The 19,800-nt window shown below is 39.8% G+C and overlaps 1 protein-coding gene and 1 gene segment (V, D, J or C); one reads left to right on the top strand and one right to left on the bottom strand.

Moving 5' to 3' along the window:
• LOC131509574 (T-cell receptor gamma chain C region 5/10-13-like) overlaps positions 1-19,800 on the top strand; it is a 242,219-nt gene that overhangs the window by 54,532 nt on the left and 167,887 nt on the right.
• LOC131509572 (immunoglobulin lambda-1 light chain-like) overlaps positions 1-19,800 on the bottom strand; it is a 31,452-nt gene that overhangs the window by 4,562 nt on the left and 7,090 nt on the right. Inside the window, exons 3-6 of the mRNA XM_058725442.1 lie at positions 19,389-19,401; positions 15,357-15,420; positions 9,342-9,671; positions 7,680-7,805 (exon numbers count right to left, since the gene is read on the bottom strand). Coding sequence (XP_058581425.1) covers positions 7,680-7,805; positions 9,342-9,671; positions 15,357-15,420; positions 19,389-19,401 — 533 coding nt within the window. The remainder of the gene's footprint in view (positions 1-7,679; positions 7,806-9,341; positions 9,672-15,356; positions 15,421-19,388; positions 19,402-19,800) is intronic.

The following is a 19,800-nucleotide window of genomic DNA, read 5'->3' as shown; positions in this document are numbered from 1 at the left end:
AAATTGTGTGTCCTAGGTGCTCTTTCTCAACGCAGGTCGGTTGAAAACATGGACCACGTGAGTTTTCGTCTCTCTTCAGAATCACTTCCCTGTTTTGTGCTTTCATGTATATATATACATATGTAAGCTTTTATTGAAAACAAAACAACAAACAAAAACGTACAAGAAACAGCACTAGAAATCTGCTGTAGACTTGCATTAATAGAAAGGCCCCATTAGCCTTGTTGCTATGAGAAGACCTTGGGAGACATTCATTGCAGAAATAATGCCAGGTAAGACATGTCATAACCAGGAACTTCGCCCTTACCATCGTCATTAACAGGGAACTTACTATATGATTTACTTCTCTCCGACCAATAGAAAAATCAAAACGTTACAGGCCACTTCAGCTCAGTGCTTACATTAAAATTACGTTTACCTCATTTGCTGCCTCTCTGTGTCTTAGCTGTAGGAATAAAAATTAGGGGTGACTGTGTGAGCTTACTTTAGTGTGTTTCAGGCAAAGGTATAAGTAAATACAATAAATATATGAATAAATTCATTCATGTCATGTTTCCAACAGCAAGGATTGTCATCAAGATAATTTCATTTGCTCTTCATCACAGCCCAGGTAAAAGGTAAATGTTTGATCCTGATTTGATCATTGGATAAACTAAGAATCTGTGAAATAACAAAAATTCAACCAAACAAACTTTAACGATCTAACCAGCTGTATTAAACGATGCATTAATGAATCGGGCAGCATTCTATCCAGCAAGTAAAGGGGAGCTCCAAAAGGCTACAGGAAAGAAAGGAGTGACAAAAAATTATTAGCAAAGAATCCATTGTTTCAGGCAAGGTCACCCTCCTAAGGAGAACAGAGGGTGTCAATCAGTAAGCTTCCTAGTGAGGACCAGGAAATTCCATGCCCTGGTTAAAGGCTACAGTTCTGGGTGTTGAAACTGGGTTGGGCAGGTATGAAGACTTGGTATACTGGTTTAGGGCCTTAAGCTAAGTGAGGCCACTTTTGAGCCTGTGGTTTTCTTTTTAATAACTCCTTCTTTTGATCAGACTCTTAGCTTAAGTGCTAGATGGCATTAAAATAGAAGGCATTAACACCACTCTCAGCAACTGCTCTGAAGTTCGCACAGCCTTCGTATTTCTCTTTGAAATATTCACTCTTGTGATGTTCGCAGGTAACCACTTCAAGTTTACGATTTTTCAGTTGGTCATGCTGTTCCCTTTATTTTTGTTTGTTTGTTTGTTTGTTTGTTTGTTTTTAATGTTCTTAATAATCTCTAGAGAGATCATTTGTTGGTAGGTTACCAGCGCTGTTGCATTTAAAGAATTTGAGAGAACACCATGCACCAGGCAGATTAGTATCATTACTATAAACCAGATAATTCCCCATGTTTTGAGTACAATTGGAAGCCATCCTTCCCAAGACTCAAAGCAATTAACATCAAATAAGTAATAAAGACCCTGCTGAAGGAGTCACTCTTTTAAACCAAGTGGCTTGCTCAGTGACCTGATGTTGTTGAGTTTTAACTTCCCCAGAACTGTTAATCCAGGTATAGCAAGCAGTGTTGGCTACAGCACAGACTCAGCATTGCTCAGCTAAGAGATCATCAAGGGTTGTCTTATTTTCAAGAATTACTTTCATCAGAGTCTAACGATTTTTGTTGAGTAGCCATTGCTTTAGCAAGAGGTGCTGGAACGATTTTAAGAATGAAGGAGAAGGTCTTGATCAAATCTCATTTACATGTATCCTCAACCAGGGAAGTAGGGCTCTGCCAAAGGAGTGAATACTGGTCATTAGGCCCCTTCTAACTCAGAATGTATATTTAGGGCATTCGACCAATTAGATGGTTTATTTAGCTTAAGGAATGCTGGGAGCAGGGTTAGATTTTCTCCTAGCCTAAAATAAAAGGTGTTGTAAATTCCAGAGGTTATCCCACCTTGGCCATGACCCGGGAGATACAGATGAGGGTGTTATCTTTCCAGGCCATTGCCAGAGCAATGGAAAAGAAAAGAGGTAGAAAGGATTTCATGTTTGGTTAGAGTATGAAGTCTCGGATCCTTGTTTAGGTGAATGCAGTCATCTTAAATGCCCTATGGTGGATGAAGAAATGAAAAAACAAAAACCAAGAAAATGGGGTTTGCCAAGGAGCTAGGAGGAACCAGGTGATTGTCTTGGTTTTTCCCTTAGCCCAGACTCTTTCTTGAATACACTGATGTTGTTTTCCCACTTTAATTTCTATGATTCAGAAGTGACTTGTGCCATGTTACAAGGACATCAGGACAACAAAGTCTGGCAATGAGGGACATTTTTTGGAGAACCACATGGACTTTAGCTACATGTGCCCCAATCTTATAAATGCAACATAAAGAAAACTTAGTCTGAATTTTTATTTGACAATGGTTCCCATGTGCTTTAACATATCAAATAAGGCAAATTAGTTCAGCAAATTCTTTGGAATGTTCCAGGTCAAAGAGACTTAAGCAGACCAAAACTCCAAAGAAAACAAGCAAACCTAAAAACCCCAAAAAAACCCTTGTCCTTTGACAGTGAGAAAACCAAACTGTAATGCTGTACCTGGTAACTTAGGGATTTGAAAATTTTTCATTCCAATCTTAGTCGGTCCTGATCACACATAACATCCCTTTCTAAACATCCCCTTTTTGTAAACCTTTTACAACTTTTTCTTTTACATTCATATATTGTCCTGAGTTTGTCCTCTTTAGATAACCAGGCTTGTATAAGAGAAAATCCTTTTTCCCCTTCAAAAAATATATTTCACGGGTGCCTGAGTGGCTCAGTTGGTTCAGCATCCAACTCCTGATTTTGGCTCAAGTCATGATCTTAGGGTTCCTGAGATCAAGCCCCTCTTCAGGCTCTGTGCTGACAGCACGTAGCTCACTTGGGATTCTCTCTCTCCTTCTCTCTCTGCCCTTTCTCCACTTGCTCACTATCTCTGTCTCTCCAAATAAATAAACTTAAAAAAAAAAAACCCTATCTATCTATCTATATCGGTTATTCAAACTTTTTCTTACTAAAAATACACATCTTAATTTCCTCACATTCTGAGTTGTTTCCCTTATCATTTCCACTAGTTTAATTACACCTGTTAAAATTTTTAACTCTTAGAAAACTTCATTTTTAATAAAAACAAAATGCAAGCAATTATGAACTGTTAACCAGCAAAACATAAACAAAATACGTTTACAAACAGTCCCAAATTTATCTTCAGTTTCTCTGCAATAAAGAAGCCCAAAGTAGATAAACCTATGTTTATTAACTAATAATTAACGAATTAACTAACAATTAGTTAACTAATAATTAACTAATAATTTGATACTTTTTCTTACTGGGAAATGATCTAGATATTTAAGAGTGTAACTTAACATTTGACCTAACTCAGCAAAACATTAATGTTTTAGGTTACCGAAAAGATTTGGGAGACTATTTAAAAATGCATTTAAAATTTTTCACTTTATTTACGTGTATTCAATTTACTGGTTCTTAGCAGTTTTGCTGAGATTACCCGTAAAACTTTTATGAGACAACAAAGTCCATCATTCTCCCAAGCTATTTTCTTTAACATTTTGTAACAGAGATCACACCTACTTTTTCGATTTTTAGTAAACCCAGACACGTGAAAGTTTTAATTTTAGTGCTGATAACTCTAAAGACATTCCTATTTTACTGAACCAACAACCAAATATTTGCCCAGATCATGTGAGGTCGAAACACATTTGGTTAGTTTCTATCTTTCTGAGATGTTTAGAATGCCCAATCCTTGAAAGTGCTTGAGTTCAAACCAAAGAAATGGAGCTCTTTGCAAACTAATTTTGACAATACCGTCCAGAGAGAAAAATATCTCACGTTGACGACGTGTATTTGTGGACACACAGATCGCTGCAAAGACCCTGGAGTCACTGACATTTATGGAGACATTTATGGAGAAAGTGTTAAGGTTTGTATGTGTCCCTGGAACTACGAAGGACACTGAGCCAGGGTTTAGGCACAGGAGCCCTTTAGCAGTTTGTACTTTATTTTTTAAAAAATTTTTTTTTTTTTCAACTTTTTTTTTTTTTTTTTTTTTTTTTTAATTTTTGGGACAGAGAGACAGAGCATGAACGGGGGAGGGGCAGAGAGAGAGAGAGAGACACAGAATCGGAAACAGGCTCCAGGCTCCGAGCCATCAGCCCAGAGCCCGACGCGGGGCTCGAACTCACGGACCGCGAGATCGTGACCTGGCTGAAGTCGGACGCTTAACCGACTGCGCCACCCAGGCGCCCCAGTTTGTACTTTAAAAAGGCCTCTTTCCCTTAGTTTCCCTCAGTCCCAGGCACTTGTGGGCTGTGTTTACATTTAAAAGACGCGATCAGATGGATCACTTTGAGGACAGAGAAAGAATGCAGGTTCCTGCAAGAAGGACTTTGCTTTCCTAAAGCCAACCATCTATAAGCCCTTTTCTGGAACTAGGAGAAGTGTGGGGTTGGGTGAAGGGACAGGGGAACTCTGGATTGACCCAAGAGCTGCATTTCTAGTTCTGTTCACATTTGTCAAGACAGCTGCTCTCAGTGTCTCAAAGACTTGGATTTTTGTGAAATGACATCACAGGTTGACCGAACCTATCCAAGCTCATGAGGCTTAATTTGCTTCTTTCCCTCTGGGTGCTTCTTTCCCTCAGTTTTAAGTATTCCTGGCAGATGGAATAACTCCCCTTGGGTGTAAGATGGGTCCCCAGAGAGGGAGCTAAGGATACTACCCTCCCCAGATCCAGGATCACCCACAGTGACAGCCAGAGGAAGGGAACCCACAGCCGCATGTCCCAGGCAGGCAGAGAGCTAAGAGCAGTGACGCAGGATGATACCAGCAAGGAGGCAACGGCTGTCTCTGGGAGAGAAAGGATCCATAAGCAATGGGTGTGGATTTGGAAAGGGTGGGACAACAGGAAATTTTCTTATCCTCTCTGACCAAGCACTGGGCAGAGATTCAGAAGAAACTGATTCTGCTGAATTTCCACCATTCGCTAGCTTCTGGCAGTTTTTTCAGGACCTCATCTGCAGGCCCCAGTATTTACCAGAATTTGCACTTTGCTGTTTAAGAGGGTGGCTTACCAGAAAATCATCTAGTTTCATCATCCCTGGGAAGGTCTCATTGGGGGCCCTCCTTTGAAGGTAGAGATAGGGATGTCTGTAAGGCCTTTAATTTGGCAGATTCCTCTTTATGGCTGTGTAGTCTTTTTGAATGGGAAAACATTTCAGACTAGAAATCAGTTTTCAAAGGAGCAAAGAGAGGAGAAGGAGGAGTTATGTCAGCCTTTTGTTTTGGGTACCTCTTCCATCTTTAATTTTCCATAGCCTTTTGCAATCAATGTTTCAATGAAACTAACTTGGCTTGCTTTCTTTCTTTCTTTCTTTCTTTCTTTCTCTTTCTTTCATCTATTTATAATGAGAGAGAGAGAGAGAGAGAGAAAGCAGAAGCAGGTAGTGGAGCAGAGGGAGAGAGAAATTTTTAAGCAAGGATGCATGCCCAGTGCTGAGCCCAACTTGGGGCCCATGACCTGGAAATTATGACTTGAGCTGAAAGCAAGAGTCAGGCACTCAATTGACTGAGCCACCCAGGCACCTGAAATTACTTTGGCATTTTAAACCTTTCAAACCTTCTGCTTGCCAATTAATGGAGGTGTTCCTATTCTGTTTAATTTGAGTACCCTTGCTTTTAAGGGCACTTCTTTTTTTTTTTTTTTTTTTTTAATTTTTTTTTTTTTCTACGTTTTTTATTTATTTTTGGGACAGAGAGAGACAGAGCATGAACGGGGGAGGGACAGAGAGAGAGGAAGACACAGAATCGGAAACAGGCTCCAGGCTCCGAGCCATCAGCCCAGAGCCTGACGCGGGGCTCGAACTCACTGACCGCGAGATCGTGACCTGGCTGAAGTCGGACGCTTAACCAACTGCGCCACCCAGGCGCCCCTAAGGGCACTTCTTAAATGATCTTACCTAATTGGAAATTCTTAAATGACCTTATCTAATTGGAATGTTCCTAATTATGGCCATTGTATTTCTAGGCCGTAATTCCCCTGAGGGCTGGCAGCAGGGGACCCTAGACTTGAATGGAGTTAACCCGCACTTCTGTCCATTCATAAGTAGCCGCAAATGAGGTGTAGGCGTTTTTGTGTCCCACCTTACTTTGGGGTCTCCAACATGATGGTTACCAAGCCAGTTCCACAGGACACAAAGGAGTGTGGTAAGATTTTGCCATTTTTGCTAGATATCTGTACGTTCCCGGACTATAGCTGTTAGTAAAATAAGCAGGTACACCAGAAGGTGGTGGACTTGACTCTTTAGAGTTTCAGGGTCCCGTTAGCTAAAACTTTGGGCTTCTTGGCGCCAAACTAACACCTAAAAGGGATGTGCCCTGAGTTGCGGTTGCGTGTGTCTTACATAGTAGCTAGCTCTTTGCGTGGAAATTTTCTTGAGGTTGATGGGTGACTTAGTGCTTGATCCGACCCATCCCCTGGGCAACTTGTACTATCAGGGGAGTGTTCCTGAGACAGTGAGCATTCTAACAGTGTTTGTTTGTTTGCTTATTGTTCCTCAGGCTTTATTATTATTTTTTTAATTTAAATTCAAGCTGGTTAACACATAGTAACATTGGTTCCAGTAGAACCCAGTGATTCATCACTGACATGTAACACCCGGTGCTCATCCTGTGCCCTCCTTCGTGCCCATCACCCATTAGCCCATCCCCCCAACCCACCTCCCCTCCGGCAACCCTCAGTTTGTTCTCTGTGTTTTTTTTTTTTTTTTTTAAATTTTTTTTTCAACGTTTTTTATTTATTTTTGGGACAGAGAGAGACAGAGCATGAACGGGGGAGGGGCAGAGAGAGAGGGAGACACAGAATCGGAAACAGACTCCAGGCTCCGAGCCATCAGCCCAGAGCCTGACGCGGGGCTCGAACCCACGGACTGCGAGATCGTGACCTGGCTGAAGTCGGACGCTTAACCGACTGCGCCACCCAGGCGCCCCTGTTCTCTGTGTTTAAGAGTCTCTTATGGTTTGCCTCCCCCTCTGTTTTTATATTATTTTATTTTTCCTTCCCTTCCCTTCCCTTATGCTCATCTGTTCTGTTGAATTCCACCAATGAGTGAAATCATACAATATTTGTTTTTGTCTGACTTATCTCGCTTTGCATAGTATATACTCTAGTACCATCCATGTTGTCGCAAATGACAAGATTTCATTCTTTTTCATTCTAACAGCCTTTAAATGTGTGACCTGTGCCCGCCGATTTTGTGGCTTTTTACATCTCTGCGATCCCTGTTAGCAGTAACCTTTATCTCCACAAAACCAGAAAAGCAGTTATGTGCACCTTCGTGTATGGGGGGGGGGGTGTCTAAGAGATGCTACTTTGTTTTGCCCACAAGAAGGCTCTGTGTGTACCACCAACAATTCTCCTGGAACCCTGCTAAGGTTTCCACTTCGGGAACCGTGGTCTGAAAGGTTAGTGGCCTGGCTCCTGGTGGACGCTTCTGCCAGCTCAGCTGGGCTCCAAATATGCCAGCTCAACTTGGGCTCCGGGCATAACCCTCTCCCAGCCCAAGCTGACCCACCCTGGAAGTGAAGGCCAATTAGATCAGGAGACTGAAGGCAAAGAGAGTGGAGCTCAGAACCAGGAAGAACTCACCTATAGCCCTTGAAAACGGTGAGGAATATAGTGAACTCCAAGGGTTCACAGTTACCACCCTTGTGTTTCGCGTTGTCTCTAAATGCCCGTGGATGTCCACTTCAGATCCTGTCGCTGCCACCAAATCTGTTAAAGGACAAAATTTCAACCAACTAAATGTTAAAGAGCTAATGGCTGTATTAATCAAGTGACTTATGACTCAGGCAGCAACCCATCTAGCACGTAGAGGGGACCTCTAGGATTATAGAAAAGGAAACGCCATCAACAATAGAGAGGGATGGAGAAAAGGAAATTATTAGCAAAGAATCCATTGTTTTAGGCAAGGTCACCCTCCAAAGGGGAATGGTAGGAGTCAATCAGGAAAACTTCCTAGTGCTGACTGGGAAATTCCCATGTCCACTAGTTAAAGGTCACTGTTCCGGGGGTCACAATTGCACTTCGGTTAGGTTGTATTAAGTCTTGCTATAGTGACTTGGGGTTTAAGCTAATTGTTGCCATTGTGGGTCTGTGGTTTTCTTTCTAACAGGCACAAGAAGACGAAGGCTGACTTCAGAATTTTAGACTCGTATATTGAAATCTCTTCACATGTCTTGTTGCTTTTGCCCTGTGGCTTAAAAAGTGCTTGTTAACCACAGGGAAAAGTATAAACTGGTTCTGTTCAGTGGGCCCTCGGGGGCCTTGGTCTATTATGTCAATGCTCAGGACTTGACTTCTGAGTCCAGAGAGCTGCTGGATCACATGGCACAGGGCACATTCAGCTGTCTGCCCACATGGTCTAAATATGTCCAGCATCTGCACCAATGGGGTTCCTCTGGGACACCATGCCAGAATCACGAGTGACCCTGAGTGATTAGGAAAAGTATATTCGCTCTACTGTAATGATCTTCCTTGGGACAGTGGTCCGTCCTGCATCCCACCCAGGCCTGGCACACACTCGTACTGCAGTAAGGGTTTGCTGAGCAGCATTTCCCAGGGGTAGAAATATGTTCATTGTGGAGCATGGAAGAATGTTTGTACAGATTAGCCTCACACAATCTTACTTACCAAATTTCACCTAACGGTGGTGTGTAAAATTCAAACCTGAGAAACATACTAAAACCTCAGCAACCAAATTACTATTTTTGTTGAGCTGCGAGCTGGCTCCATCAAATGAACAGCACTTTGTCACTTATAACTCATTGTTTATGGGTTATACTTTGAGTAGAGCAGGATTGAAGTGAGAGGGACTTTGCTGAGTAGAACATTCCTCAAAGATGTATAATTATTCTTATTTCCTGATCAAGTAAGTTTATCAAAAGTGCCCTCTGTTTTTGAGCATTTATGGTGTGTGGGGTTGCTAGGTGTTTTTATGTGTATTGTTTCATTTAATCCATTCAATGACACTAAAAAAAATCACTGTGACCTTCATTTTTGGGTGATAAACAGGTGAGAAAGGCTATAACAATGAGCCATAGTCTTTTTCTTTTTCTTCGTATGTTCTAAAGCCCATACTATTTTAATTCTATGGGGAAATAGCAGGACATTTTTGCTACCATTAAAACCAACAACACTAAGGAAGGATTTCTATTTGCTTGTTTTCCATTAATTCTTGACAGAAAATGTGTATTCCATTGCGGAAAAATAGGGTTCTGGGAGGTTACAGTCATGTGTCCATGCACATACCTGTGTTTATTGAAGGAAACAGAATCTCTTGATCAACACCTCCTTTATTCTTCTCATGTCTGATGACACATTTGTGTTCTTTACCCATTGACTCTTCACTCACGGTCAGCCAGGTGTATTTCATGTATGTGTCCTTCGTCTTCATGGTGTTTCCCTGCTGGGATTTCAAAATTGCTCTGCCATTTTTCTCTTTCCAATCTATCTTGATAACATCAGGGAAAAAATCCTCAAGAAGACAAAGATATGTTCCAGCCTTATGAAGTTTTCTTTCAGCAACTGAAGGAAGAGAAATTGTGGGCTTGGGGGAAGTGTCCTCATCAGGCCTTTTATCTGTGGGAGAAAATGGAATAGCATAAAACTATTATGAGAGAAGCACAAACATTGTGTGGTTTGGAACCACTGCCACACATAGTAAAAGGAAGGAAAAGTTGCCATAGAGTTAGTGCTTACAGTGGCCTTTCCTCCACAGTGGGCTATGAGTTGCTTACTTTCTTAGTTTCCATGGGAAAAGAGGTTCAACAGGTTATGTAATTTGCTCAGAGTCACAACTACTAAGTGGCAGAGTCTGGATTAAAACATGGAATTTTGTTAGACAATACAGTCACTTGTTTGAATGGGAATGTATTTCTAGGCATACTTGAAAATCTATCAAGTTGACTTTTTATCTTCAAATAAGGATCCCTTGCCCACTTCTGATACTGAGTTCTCCTTGATTTCTGATTTTATAGATACCTTGCTCTCACATCTGCACCATGTCAGGATTTTGAGTAGGACAATGTTTAAAGCTGCACCTCTAAATGATCTACAACGCCTTTAATTTAGAGACAAAGTGGCAATAGTTCCAAATTTTTTATTTAAAAAAAATTTCTGATTATTTTCAGAAACGCTCTTACATTAATCTTACCAAGTAATTCACTATTCAGAACTTTGTTTTTCTTTAAGGAAATGTTTACTAAAAGCACATTTTATTTTGGAATTTCATTTGAAGTCGAAGCATGACCAGAAGACCAAGCTTTGACGCTTAGCATCTCCCCCCAAATTTGAATCTGCCCTACAAGCCTGCTGAACTTATTGGAGTACCCCACAATTCTCTTTGATTTCACCTGCTGAACATATGCAACTGGCATAATGTTAACAGTTATGGTTCTAGAGTTTCCTGTAGACATAATGTCAAAAAGTACATCAAAACATCAGAGTTGTCAAGAGCATGTCACTTGAATGTTGGAATGTTACTTGATTATACATTTATTGTTAATTTAGTGAGTGAAATTATAAATAGTAGAACACTTTCCTGCTTGATTTCCAACTGAAACACAAATGTTTTACTCATTTTTATTTTGGACTAGTTTGGAGTTAGAATAATAATTTTATTGGCAACTTCCTAAGCAAAGAATTGGACTTCTCCTTTGAGAAGAAAAGGAAAAAATATTCTTGAGAATTTCTGCCTGTGCAGCAAATCTAATTTTTATGCTAAATCAGCAAGCAAACAATGAGGAGTTTTTACTCATGCTGTATATAGAATGAGACCGTAATATATTTGCTTTAACTTTGTATATCTTGCTTATAGTGCAAGTAGTATTTTATTGATCATAATAGTAAGATACTCTATGTGTCACCAACTATATATGTGGATTTTAATTTAAAAAGTTATCTTATTTGAAACAAGGTTGATGATTTAAAAAAACACAATATTTACATAATTTTAGACTCTAGTCAATGCATTAAATAATCTAGCTTTCATCTTAGGAAGTTTTATTTTTTATAGGAATATTTGTGATTCATTATAGTAAAGAACTTGAAAATCAGATGACTAATCTGCTCAATGTCCGAATGGTGAGACACGATGCTTGCCTCCTGCCTCTTTTCCTTAGCTAGATTTCTGAAGTTCCTTCTTTTCAGGATAGAAGGAATCTTGAACTTTCACAGTTTTCTCAATGTGATAGTTAACTGAGCATTAACTTGGGTACTTGGTTATATACGGTTCATGCCTATATTTTGGGTAATTATATTACATGTTTTTCTTTCAACATTCTCTTTGAAACTTAGTGAAGTGTCAAAATCATTTCCATGGTGCATAAAATAGAAACCAGTCTACAAAATGAGTTCATCCAATACATTTATATACATTCATAATAAAAAGTAGAAGTAAATTGCCTGAGTTTTATATATTTTATTAAGAGGAAGCAGTGTGAATTCTACATAAATTAATCAAATGCAACCGTATTTTCAATTAAGTGTGATATTTCAAACCTGCATATTAATATTGATTCAAAATTCCTCTATTTTATCCTAATTTTTCTTTTATTAAATAATTATAGCTATTTCATATGTGAATAAGACTTTCAAATTTATGGAATTTTCAAGCATATTTAAAAGTACTAACTATATTTTTAGCTATATTTCTACGTTTTTTTCTAACCCTATTTTAAAAGTTTGTTTTTCTACTAAAAAAAAAGTATGAAGCCCAAACTTGTTGATGTTAGAGATGATATCAATTAACATAAAGGATTAATATTTAAAGTATATATGGGTCACCTGGGTGGTTCTGTCAGTGGAGCCTCTGATTCCTGATTTCAGCTCAGGGAACAATCTCACGTTTGATGGGATTGGGCCCCCGGGTAAGCCTAGTACTGTCAGTGTGGAGCCTGCTTGGGATTCTCTCTCTCCTGCTCTCTCTGCCCCTCCTTCGCTCAGCTCACATTCTCTCTCTCTCTCTCTCTCTCTCTCTTTCTCTCTCAACATAAGTAAATAAATAAAAACTTTAAAGTACATTGAAGAACTACAAAAATACCAAAATCCCCACATTGTAATTTCATTTTTGTTGCCAAGTAAGGGAAGAAAAGTCCATTAAACAGAAGCAACTACCTCTAAATTCAAGTTATTTGTGTATCTGTGGACAGCAAGGGAACCTCCCATTGGAGCAGTTACAAGTACAGCTGAATCCTCTGGAGAATTTCTGCTTTGTCAGTATGATTGGCTACAGACCACCCTCCATACTGGATACAATTCTCCCTTTAGGTTTGAAATGGGGCAATCTCCATCCAGCACCCATTTTGTGTAAGACAACGTGCCAAGTACTTTATTCACAGTCTCTCATTTAATTTTTATATGACTCCTGACTGAATACATCCTGTTATCCCACCTTAAGAGTTGAGAAACTGAGGCCAGAGAATAATCACCCAAGTTTGACTAGAATCTCCCACCGTGGGCTTTCATGATGGAATGACGAGATTGATGGCAGCTTGCCTGGTCCTCCAAGTCTCCTATTGTCGCATTAGATCCCTAGACTGTCACCTGCATGACCATGTCTGCTGAAGGTCACTAACTGTGAATGACACTAAATGTCATGGTTTCCAAAGCAATGATGCAGTTGTAGCAATGAAATGCATTTGTTTAAAGACCATTTCTTCATTTTATAAAATGGACGTGGAAGGCAATGCCCACTCTTTCACTTCACATTCCTACTAAAGGACTCCGGCATTGAAGTCTGTTTCTAATTCTATGGTGGGAGAAGCATAACGTAACTGAAAACTTGGTGGGCTTCATCCTTTCAGTGAATAAAAAGGATGCAACTGCACAACATTTTTCTACTACATTGAACTTCAAACTGTACCTTGTGTTTCTTGCTGGATCATCACAGACCTTTTTTCCTTCTCCTTTCCTTAGTGCTTTTGGACTTCCATTTTTATTTCGTGGCCTAAATGTACTTGTGTATTTTATTTCAGGCCTTCTCAAACTGATTTTGGAAATACGCACTATAAATGAATGAGTAATAGTTTGTGCGTTAGAACTCATTTCTTTTTCTTTTTCGAAAGGTTTATTTATTTAGGGAGAAAGAGAGATGCAGAGAGAAAGTGCGTGAGCACACGAGCAGGGGAAGGGCAGGGAGAGAGAGGGAGAGAGAGAATCCTGAGCAGGTTCCATGCTCAATATAGAGCCTCATGCAAGGTTTCATCTCATGACCCTGAGATCAAGACGTGAGCCAAAATCAAGAGTCAGGTGCTTAACTGGCTAAGCCACCCAGGTACCCAGAGCTGGTTTCTCTTTCTGTCCCAGAGCTTGATAGTTGAGTAAGGTCTAATTTTGAAGGTGACATGAAAAATGGGAGATGTTTGCTAATCTCACTCTGCACTACAGACACAAAACATGTGGAATTCAAACACACTGAAATGCCAGAGCACACGGTGAAGCTTTTGTTCCCGAAGTTATGCCTCATGAAGCAGGGGCTGCCTTATGATTAGGTCAGTCCTGGGCAACCTCTCGTTTTAAAAGACGTTCCTCTAGTGCTTTACTTTGATCAAACATATAATTTGGACAAGATATCAACCTGAAATAAACTCAGTTAATGCTACTTTAGAGGCAGCACTGGTTAAAAAATAAAGAAGTTTAATATGGCTTAGGTAAATAATACTTGAGACTTAAGTCTCTATACTTTTATGTTTATGTTGTACATATATAGATGACAGAACAAATGGAAAAAAATGCTTTTATTTTGTAATTGTCTTTTCCAATAAAATATCTAGTGATCTCGTAAGAGGATCCTAAAACAGACATTGTGATGAGTCAGCAATTTTCTACAAAGCATACGTTTTAGATGCATGTGAAGAGTCTGAAGAAAATTGGTAATGAAATGTGAGGGCAAAAAAGGCAGTATTTCTCAACTGATGTTTGTAATGATATAATCTTTACTTTGTAGGTATATTTCAAACATGATATTAAATATTTTAAATGAGTATTTGATTTATATGTGTATCAGTATAATTTTATACATCCAAGTTGTGACATAGTCTCATCTTACATCTCGATATTTCTGCTGAAAATGAGAGATCACCTTACGTTCAGGCTAACAATATTTGAGGTAATGCTTAGAACATCCAATCATTTTTAGATACACGTAACGATGAGTTCGAAATTGAAAGTGTTTCTGTAGATACTAATTGTTCTTAAGTAATGTGTAGACTAGCTACTAATTAATACAGTTTTCTATACTCCTGATTTCATCCAGTGGGTGGTAATTTGAATTCTGTAGCATTGACTTTTCTTAAATCGCTGACCGTATCCCAAGCTATGTGGTACCTGTTTCCATACTTAATTTCATTCAGTCCTCACAACATCCACTTGACACGGTTGTTACATTGACAGAATAAATGGATGGAATGAAATGGATGATTACACAGAAAGTGATAGATCCAGAATCACAGTCCACATTTTTCTCTGCACCACATTCTTCTAAGAAAGATTTTTCAGCACCTCATGACTTATATCTGTCTCACCATTATTTCACTGGATTTCTAGAATTTATACTGAGTATGTGGTCAGATGAAAAAAAGAAGACCAGAAAGTCGCTTTTCAATTTATGAATTTGTTTGTGCCTGTGATGATGACCCCTAAGGAAACCAAAATCTATAATTTCTCTTAATTTGCCCACATTTTTACCACCTTTGTGAAAATTCTTTGAAACTTTTTTCACTCGATCTAGCAGGCTAGAAACATCCCTGTAAGATGTTTGCCCACATTCAGGCAAAATTTCATCTCTAAGGCTAATGAAGAATGAACACATTTACTAGCCTGGATTCAGAAAACACAAACCCAGCTCATGACATTCTTGGATATGTTTGTGCGGTTAAATATGTCCATACCTGGTATGAATCACCTTCTGACAAAATGACAAGTTTATCAAATTTTGGTCCATTCCTTTCCTTTGTTTATTTTTGGAATCAAATAAATAAGACACACAAATTTCATTATAAACCTTTCAGCACAGAAATCCCACAGGGACCTAACATGCCCACCCCTCAGGGACCCCCAGTTGCTCTAGCAAGTTAGCTCCTTGTCAATGTCGCCCACCCAAGCGACTGGGACACAGTCACCCACCTCTCCAAGGATCCCGCTGCCCTTTGTGTCCAAACTGGGACCGAATCCTAGCATTCTGGGCCAGCACCAGCCCCTGGCCTCTGCCCCTGCATTGCCCACCTCCCCTCCCTATGTTATACAGAAGAATGAAAGAATATTTACCTGTAACCCTGAGCAGTGTGCCAGGACCGAACACTTTGTGGTTCTTCCAGCCATACCCATTCCACTGTCTGAAAAGCTTTTACACAAATCTCCCTTTGTGCCCCTTCTAAAATTGTGCCCAGGGGCGCCTGGGTGGCTCAGTTGGTTAAGCACCCGATCTCAGGGTCTGTGAGTCCTAGCCCCACGTCAGGCTCTGTGCTGACAGCTCAGAGCCTGGAGTGTGCTTCGGATTCTGTGTCTCCCTCTCTCTCTGCCCCTCTCCTGCTCATGCTTTCTCTCTCTCAAAAATAAATAAATATTAAAAAAATAAAATTGTGCCCATATTTTCAATATCTATATAAATATAAAAAGTAGGTCTTGTTAGCATTAAACAAAGATGAATCTCAATCCCATTAGAGATGAACGCAGTCAAGAATGGATGGACTGACCCCTCTCTGCCTGGGCGGCTTGGTTCTGTCTTTCCATTTCACTCACACGAGTTGGAGAGTATGATTTTACCTTTTCTCAACATTTTCCTGAACCTTCAAAATCTCTTTTTTTAAAAGGTTTTCATGCATCATATCAGCTCTTTTCCTAGAGTGTAATTTACGGTTACTATTTCTATAATTTTCAAAGAGGAACAAAAATAAAAATAATATAATTGTTTAATTAATGAGTGTTCAACATGTTTATAGGTATTGCTTTTTCTATATATTGAAGCGTGGGTATCTGGTTTGATTATAAAGCAAATTCTTCCCAGAATCCCATTCCAACTGATAGTAGCCAGATGAGTTATTCCAGAGTCTGAAATCTTAAAGGTGACGTCTTAAACGTATTTACTCCTGGAAGACTGCTCCTTTGAACTTGAAATTACCCTAAGAGTTTCCAGGGCACTGATGTAAAGTCCTGAGCTGCTCATCAGAGGATCCTGTCTGGTCTGGTCTTTCTGCCGCTGTCCTGGCCTGAACGGAAAGGTAGCTGTGGGTCATGCGGCCGAGTCCCGCTTGTAGGTCACCTGCTCCAGCTGTCCTGCCCGAGTCAGTATGTCCGGCGCACTTGATGCTGATGCGAAAAGAAGACTGAATGCAATGGTGTGGAAAAGACTTGTCATTTTATAGCAATACCCTAAGACTCACACTGAGAATTTAATAAATGCATATTCGACATGACTTACACGGGGTGAAGGAGGCCATTTTAGTGCCATGACTGTTTTCTGCATGAGTAGTAATACAGATTATGAGCCTTTATTAGTTAAACTTTCAACTAAAGAGACGATGAAAAAAAGTCAGTCTACACAAGAGTAAATAAGTATCAGAATTAAAAATGCAGCTTCATGTTTCTAATATCATATAATGGTCTAGACAATGCTGTTTGGAATGAACAAGTCTCTGTTGGGTCCCAAACTTTGCCACAGCAACTTGCCATGTGACTTTAGGCAAATAAGTGAGCTTCTCTGAGCCTCAGGTTCTTTATCTGTGAAATTGGAACAAAGGGATCTCCTGTATAGGGCTGCTGAGGATCAGGACAAGACACTGAAACTATTCACCCTGTCATGGACTTTGGAGCTGAAATGGTTTACTGAGCTCATGAATCCCATTAAACTGGATCATTTCTAGTCAATATCACAAGAGTCACAATGGCACAAATTTTGACTCGTCTCAGCCTGATTTCTAAGAAGCCAGAGTAATGAGATAAAGTGGCATTTATAGGTGTTTAAGTCATTTACTGTGAGCATTAATGCTTTTGCACTGTTGTTAAAGATGAGATCAAAAACAATCATAGATTTTGCAGGTTATTAGAGAAAGGAGCACTGTTCATTTAAAAAGGATCACTATCAATAGTAAAGGTACTCCATCAAAGTGTTTCTCAAAAGCATCCTGAACCATTAACTTACACCAATGGTTTATAGAAATGATCCTAAAATATTTTAATTTCATGCCTGAGTCTATCCTTGTGTGTGTGTCTTGTCTACAAATAGAATCCAATCTATTTACAAGCAGGGGAGCCAATAAACCATTTGCAAAGTAGTTTTGCTTTTGTATATAGTGACCAGTAGCTGCAAAATTGCTGTCCATATGCTGAGGTGATCCAACATTGTTTTTTTCTAAAAAGCATCTATCAGTTTTTCATTCACAGGCTCAAAATAGGACAAAGTTACTTACCAGTAGAGTTACTATGAGCCTAGTTCCTTTTGCAAGTATCTCAATCCAACCTGGTTACAGATGATCACCCTGGTTGGAGGTTCTAAAAAATGTCAGCCTTCTCCTGAGCTTCACGGCATGACCAGCAGGTAGAAACCTTGTCCTGGCAATTTGATCTTCTGGGTTCCCTTGGAAGTCCTTGAATATAGGCTTCATGGCATCTGGCATTTTGTAAATTTCCTCAGATTAACTGACTCAAATGTCTGTTTTCGAAAGAGGCCGTATCAAGGAAAAGTGCTGACAGAGAATGGAAGTGCTAAATAAAAAGAAAGAAAAATGAAAGAAAGAAAAAAAGGAAGAGAGAAGAAAAGGAAAAAGAAAAAGAATTTGAAAAAAGAAGAGATAGGGACTGAATGGCCAATCAAGAGGCCTTTTCTAAATTACCAGGAAAAGTGTTCAGAGAATTAAAATGTTTGATTTCCAGGTGTTCAAGTGTGTGAAACTGTTCAGAGATCGCATCAAAGGAAGAGCCCTTCTGTTCTCACAAACACCAGACTTGCTCTGTTAGCAATTTGGGATTGTATTTCTTTTCTTTTCTTTCTTTTTTTTCAATATATGAAGTTTATTGTCAAATTGGTTTCCATACAACACCCAGTGCTCATCCCAAAAGGTGCCCTCCTCAATGCCCATCACCCACCCTCCCCTCCCTCCCACCCCCCCATCAACCCTCAGTTTGTTCTCAGTTTTTAAGAGTCTCTTATGCTTTGGCTCTCTCTGGGATTGTATTTCTGAAAGAGGATACGCTTCAGTAACTGAGAACGCAAATATGCCAACAGAAATGTACTTGAGAAATGTGAACAATGTTCTCCATTTTTTCATAGCCACGTTTACCATTTGCCAACACGCATCTTTACCAGGAAATGCAAAATGAGAAAATAATTTCCATGATGAAAATATTTTCCTGGAATGTAGAAATCTGTAGAATTCTATCTCCCAGAGAAAAATGTGTTTCTTACTAAAACTAAAGTTTGAAAAAAAACCCAATTGTCTTGATATGTGGAAAGAAGAAGCCTCTTGGAAGGGATTCTGTGATTTTTCAGCTGTACCACTGCCTCTGGGGTTAACTACCTTCGGACAAGACATTTGCCATTTCTGGGCCCCACATCCCACTGGTTGTGTGGGCATTGGGCTCTGTATGTCCAAAGGGCCCTTCCTGTTCCAACAGTTTATGAGTCTGTGACTAAGAGCAGGAAACGATCTTCTGTGGTTGCTCAAGTAAGAAAGGAGTTGAGGGTTAGCAATAGAAAAGGTTTTCTACAGGTTCCTTTTGCCTCATGACATTGTGAGTGCCCAGCTGGTAAAAGAGCAGGTAGCTTCATCAGACTTGAAGACCTTATCTGCTTATCAAGCAAAAGACTCCCTTGTCTTTCATATCTGTGTCCAAACTGAAATCGGGCTTATCTTATAGATAATATTGGTTGAACCATATAGGATTCATTTCAGGGGCTCCCCTTCTTTTATGTGGTACTACAACACAGTGGTCTTTTCTAGGGAAACCCCAGATAGCTTGCAGTGTATATGCAATGTTTTATCTTGTGTTCGGGTAAAGGAGAGTTGATCCTGAGGGATTCTCATCTTGGTGTCTCCATTTGAAAAGCAAGGGAGTGGAATCAGAGGCCTGTGAACAAGTTGACAGTGGACATATAAACAGTGAAAAGACAAAAAAGGAACATGGTCAAGCTACAAGCTACAAGCTACAAGCTCAAGCCAACATGTGAAGTTGGCATTGTCAGTGACTGGTCAGAAAGGACTCCAAGAGGGGGCATGAATCAGGACTGGGGAGCAGTACCAACCGTTGTTCTTCAGGGGCAAGAGTAAGGGAGGAAAATCTGCTTTAAAACCAGTGAAGGACTGTCCAGTAAGATCTGTCTCAGTGTTATTTTATTATGTTGTTGGTACAAAGGACTATCAGATCCCAGAAGACCTCACCAAAACACCCACGTTGTAATAATTCAATGTTAAATACTTCTTGGAACAATATAGTCAAATTTTTTCTTTAAGTTTTACTTCAAAAAAAACTATACTTGAGCTCCTTTTTACCCCTGAGTTACAGATTTTTCACCAAATTTCACAAGTATGGCAGCTGTATGGCTATCATGAGAATTGGAAGTAAAGCCTGATTCTGTGCTCAAACTGTCCTGTGTGGAACCTCCTTCAGTCCCCAGCAACCCTGTGAGAAAGATTTAGTAATGTTCCTGGATCACACTGTCAGTTAAGTGACTGAGCAGGAATTCAAACCCAGGTTTATATCACTCCAAAGGCCT

Source organism: Neofelis nebulosa, chromosome 4 (genome assembly GCF_028018385.1).
Source record: "Neofelis nebulosa isolate mNeoNeb1 chromosome 4, mNeoNeb1.pri, whole genome shotgun sequence".
Classification (NCBI taxonomy): domain Eukaryota; kingdom Metazoa; phylum Chordata; class Mammalia; order Carnivora; family Felidae; genus Neofelis; species Neofelis nebulosa.
The sequence above is the reverse complement of the archived record's forward strand: the minus strand, read 5'-3'. Positions and strand labels throughout refer to the sequence as shown.